The sequence below is a fragment of the Penaeus vannamei genome, chromosome 19, assembly GCF_042767895.1.
Source record: "Penaeus vannamei isolate JL-2024 chromosome 19, ASM4276789v1, whole genome shotgun sequence".
Taxonomy (NCBI): domain Eukaryota; kingdom Metazoa; phylum Arthropoda; class Malacostraca; order Decapoda; family Penaeidae; genus Penaeus; species Penaeus vannamei.
This window is the reverse complement of record NC_091567.1, coordinates 39,756,480-39,761,479: the sequence shown is the minus strand read 5'-3', so window position 1 is coordinate 39,761,479 and position 5,000 is coordinate 39,756,480. Positions and strand designations below refer to the sequence as shown.

The following is a 5,000-nucleotide window of genomic DNA, read 5'->3' as shown; positions in this document are numbered from 1 at the left end:
CGTGGTGGTACGTGATGAGGTTGGCCTCGAGGTCCGCCTGCGTGAAGTGCCTCGTCGCCCGCGTGTTGTTGTGCAAGACCTTGCCGTGGAGTGGCACTCGGGTGAGGGTGAACTTCAGCGACGAGGAACGGGTGTCGCGGTCTTCGAGCTTCAGTTCGAACGGCGTGATGAGCTTCGAGCCGCCCTCCCGAACCCTGAGCTCGCCCACGAACAGGACGGGGAGCTTGTTGTCCACGTCGCTGATGGAAATGCGGAAGGTCCTGTAGACGGCGTTGTGGCCGTCGGTGACCACGAACTCGAAGGAATCCATCTTGACCTCGTCCAGGGAATGGTGCACGTACGAAACTTTGTTCCCGGCGAGCTGAAGCTGCGTGAAGCTTGTGATCGGGAAGCCTGGCGTGTCTGACACTTCGAGATGGCCGCGCGACGGAGCTCTCGTGATCGTGAAGTTCAGGTGTTCATCGTCGCTGTTCAGGTCGCTTGTGCTGAGCGTGTCGGTAGTCAGCACGACCGTCCCTCCTTCGGGAAGCTCCACGCCCTTGTTCACGACGTCGGGATGGATGTTGTCCTCGCCCGCCACCTCGATGTAAAAGGTCCTCTCCATGTTCACGTTTTTGCCGTCCGTCAGGTCGAATTTGATCATGTCTCTCACGCCGGCGATGCCCGTGTGTCGATACTGGATGACGCCGTCGTCGACGTCTCGCTGCGTGAAGTTCATCCCGAAGGAGAGGTTCTGCAGGGGCGTGAGGGTGCTGTGGCTCAGGCGCTCAAGGTGCCCGAACCTCGGAGCCTTCCTGATGACGAAGGTGATGTTCTTGTCGTCAGAATCTAAATCCTCCGCCATGAGTTCCACGTCCGTGATCAAGACTGCCTCTCGAGGGTCGACCTCCACCCCTGTGTTGAGGGTGAGTCTCGGAGCTTCATCGTCCTCGGGCAAGACCTTCACCTTCACCTCTTTTCTCACGACGTGACCTGGGTTTCCGTCGGAGAGTTCGATCTCGAAGTCGTCCTGCAGCGTCTCGCTGTTGTCGTGGGAATATACGATCTTAGACTCGATGTTTAGGTCGTCGATGGTGAACTCTTTGACCGGGTGCATCCCCGCTGAGCTTTGCTGCATGACGCGGCCATGCTGAGGTTCCCGAGAGATCTTCAAGGTCAGCTTATCCTTCGGTTCGTCGCCGTCGGTGGCCACTAGCACGGGAGAAGCGATGATCAGGTCCATGCCCTCCATGACGATGAGCTCCTTCATGAAGAGCTCAGGCATTTCGTCGTTGAAAGGCTCGATCTGAACGAAGACAGTCACGTCGGGAGATCTGTTGATTCCGTCCGTGCAGTGGAAGGCAAAGTTATCTTCACGAGGCTCCACTCTGGTGTACACGCTCTGAACGTAATTTATATTCTCCTCTAAAATGTCTCCCAGGTTGAACGAAGTGACAGGGATTCCCTTCCTTGAGCCTTCGTGTCCGGGCGCCGGCGAGGTGTTCTCCACGTAGCCGCTGGTCGGCTGGCGGCTGATGGTGCAGCTCACCTTCTGGTCGTCCGTGTCGGCGTCGCTGATCTTGACGTGATCGACTGTGATGGGCGCTCGGGAGGACTCGTTGACGCTGATGGGGAGATCGACGAACACTTCGGGGGCGATGTTATCGATCGGTTCGATCGTCACGTTGACCATCACCTGGTCGACGCGGTTCCCGCCGTAGGTATACTCGTCGGACATGTCGGAGAGAATGAGCGTGAAGTTATCCATAATGGCCGACTTTCCGATGTCGCCTCCTTCGTGACGGTACAAGACCTCGCTCTTCTCGATCGCCATCTGCGTGAAGCTGGACGTGGCCACGCCGCTGAGCAAGATCCTCCCGTACTTCGGTGCCTCGTGGATGATGTAAGTCAGACGAATGAACTCGGAGTCTGGATCCGTGGCTTTGAGGACCTTGGTGGTGATGGGCGCGTCGTGGCCCTCCCTCACCCGCACCATCGCGCCGAAGCGTCCGGGCAACAGCTCCAGGAGACGCGGAGGCTCGTCGTCGATCGGCTCGATGTCGATGAAGACCGTCACGGGTATCGTGTGGACGCCATCCGTGACGTCGATCTTAAACCGGTCGTTGTCCATCTCGCCCTTGCCATTGTTGACATACTTGATCAACATGTCGATGATGTCTCGCCGTGTGAACTCGTTCCCCGGCGCCATTTCGAGTGCGTCGTACATGAGGCTGCCGTGGAGGGGGACTCGACTCACCCGGAAGATTATGTTGTCGACGTCCGTGTCCGGATCCGTCACGTCGAGGATCCGAGTCGTAATGACCACTTCGCTGCGCTCCTGCACGCCCCGAATGCCGCTGTTAAGGACCTCGGGAGGCTGGTTGTCCACGGGCGTGAGGAAGATGGTGAACGTCTGTCCGGGAAGTACGTTTCCAGCTTCGTCCTGAACCTCGAACTCGAACTGAATAATTCTTGGAACTATGCCAAGTTCCTGCGCAGGGGGCTTGTACGAAATCTTGTGGTGATTGATCTGCGCCTGCGTGAAAGTCGTCACGACGATCTCCGGCGACTCTGTCAAGACGATGTTTCCAGGTGACATGCGGTCATTGACGTCTACATTACGCAAAGGCTGGATATGATACTCGAGATTCTTATTCTTGGAATCGACGTCGACGTACTGAAGACTCGACTTCGTGAGGACGGTCGTCTTGTGCTCCTCGACCATCAAGGACAGAGAGCAACTGGTGTGCAGCTCAGGCGGGATGTCGTCAACTGGCAAGACCTTGACAGCCACGTCCATTATCTCAGACTCGTTGGGGGGGTCGTGGCTGTCAGCAAGTGTGAAGTAGATCCTGTCCATCACAGAGACCGTTCGATGTTCACCAAGATGGCGGTAGTAAAGGAACCCATCAGTTATGTCTCTTTGCGTCCACGACAACGCCCGTTTCTCGTACACGTTGTTGAGGTACTGCCAGTGCTCCGGGTTGGGCGGCATGCTCGGGCGACGCAGGATCAGAGCCCCGAATTCAGGCGGAGGGTCCTGCAGGAGGTAAGTGATGCTAGCGTCGTCACTGTCGACGTCCGTGGCGCTGAGGAGGAAAGGCGTGATTTCCTTCAGCTCCCCTTTCTTGACTTGGAAACCGGTGTTGACGTGGGCAATGGGGGGCTGGTCGTCCTCGGGGAACACGGTGATGGGGAAGAGGAACTCAACCTCGTGCTCCCTGTCACTCATCCTCAAGAGAAGGTTATCCGTGTATGTCTCGCTGTCGTCGTGTTCGTACACTACCGCGCCCGTGTCTAAGTCGGCCGGAGAGAAGATCCTCGTCGGCGCCCCCATCAGGAGCAGGCGTCCGTGTTTGAGCCCGCCGATGACGCTCAGGGACACGTCTTCCAGGTTATCTTCGTCAGCGATCTCCAGGTTCTTCGTCGAGCTTAAACGTCGAGACTGGCCTTCAAAGAGCTCGAGTCCGACGTTCTTCATGGTGAGTGGCGCCCGGGTCTTCTTGGGGTTCACGATGATCATCATCCTGAAGGCATCCGAGGCCAGCCCTTCCTCGTCCAGAACCTCAAACTCCACCTCGAAAGTCCTCTTCGCGTTCGAATCCTCAGCCGGCGGTTTGTACGCAATCTTCAGGTCCCGGATGTCCCGCTGATAAAACGAGGACACGGCCAAGTTCTGGTCGTCGGTGCTCACGAGCATGCCCTCGCCGTACCCCAGGGCTTTCGTCACATTGAAAATGAGTCTCTCCAAAGGGGTTTCCTCGTCAAGAACAGTTACAATCGAGGGCGTAAGAGCGGTCATCACGAACTGGTTCACATCCATCAGGAGAAGGGACTCGTAGGACACGGTCGGCGGCGTGTTGGCCTTCCCCGCCCGGAGCCGGACCGGAAACTGGAAGTACTCTTGCTTGTGGAGGGTCATGGAGGCGACGTCGTAGAGCTCAGCCACGGCGGGAATGTAGTCCAGCCTCGTCGAGGGCACCACCGTGTGTCGGTATCTGACCCCAGACTCCAGGAACTGCTGACACGGCACCATGTAGCCCGAGGGAGTGTCACCTTCGTCAGTAATAACGACACCATACCTGGGGAGGTCCGAGTGCCTGTGAAGCAGCGTGATCTTGCACTCGTGGCGGTTCTCGTCGTAGGCAAACATGGTGTTGCTTCTGTCGATGTCGTTGCTCGTCCCGAACAGCTGATCTACGTTCAGGGGCATGTTGAGCGTCACCACCTCCAGCTGCATGTCGTACAGGACCTTGACAGTCATGGTGAAGGGAATTATGAAGGTGTCCTGCTGAGTGTCATAGCGGAGAAGGAGTTTGATGACATCCGAGGAAGGATAGCGTCCGCCCAAGTGTGTGTAGTGAACCTCGTGGAGGCTGAAGTCGCAGCTGAAGTTCGACGGCGTCAGCATGCCGGGTCGCTGCGTGATGGGCTCGTTTCCAATCACCGTCACCCGACACCGGTGGCCTTCGTCGACCTTGATTTTGAGGTCCGTCTCGGAATTCAGGTATTTCACGCGCCCGAAAGGAACATCGAGTCTCCTGTTCACGAGGATGATGTCCTTCTCCTCCAGGAGATCCTGCTCGTTGTAGGCAGACTCGGCCGTCCCGACGGAAAACCGACCTTCATAGTAGTAATCGTCATCCGTTCTTCCGAAAAGATCGGCGTCGCCCCCTGGAGGAGGGACGAGTTCGTTGGCGTCGGTCAGGGGGACGTCGCTCCTCGTCGGATCGAAGTCGGTGTCGTCGGGGCGAGCGCCGAGGTGGCCGCCGTCGGGCGCCGCAGGGATGGCACTCCCGCCGTACAGGACTCCGACGTCGCCAAAACTTGGCTGCGAGTCGCCGAAGTCGTCCGTGAGCGCCGGAAGGAGAGGGCCACTAGCCGTGTTTCCTGGAGATGGATCGTACACTGGGGGCTGAGAGTCGTACCCCGAGGGCTGCACGGGCACGGGGGCGCGAGGGTAAGGCGTCACCCCCGTCTCCGAGTAGGGCAAGGTCGTGTAGGCGGTCTTGTAATACGTG

At 58.1% G+C, this 5,000-nt stretch overlaps 1 protein-coding gene across 1 annotated transcript in view; it reads right to left on the bottom strand.

Annotated features, from left to right (window-relative positions):
• LOC138864999 (FRAS1-related extracellular matrix protein 2-like) overlaps window positions 1-5,000 on the bottom strand; it is a 5,724-nt gene that overhangs the window by 371 nt on the left and 353 nt on the right. Inside the window, exon 1 of the mRNA XM_070133670.1 lies at window positions 1-5,000. This exon is cut by the window's left edge and continues 371 nt beyond it; it is cut by the window's right edge and continues 353 nt beyond it. Within this exon, the coding sequence (XP_069989771.1) occupies window positions 1-5,000 (5,000 nt within the window).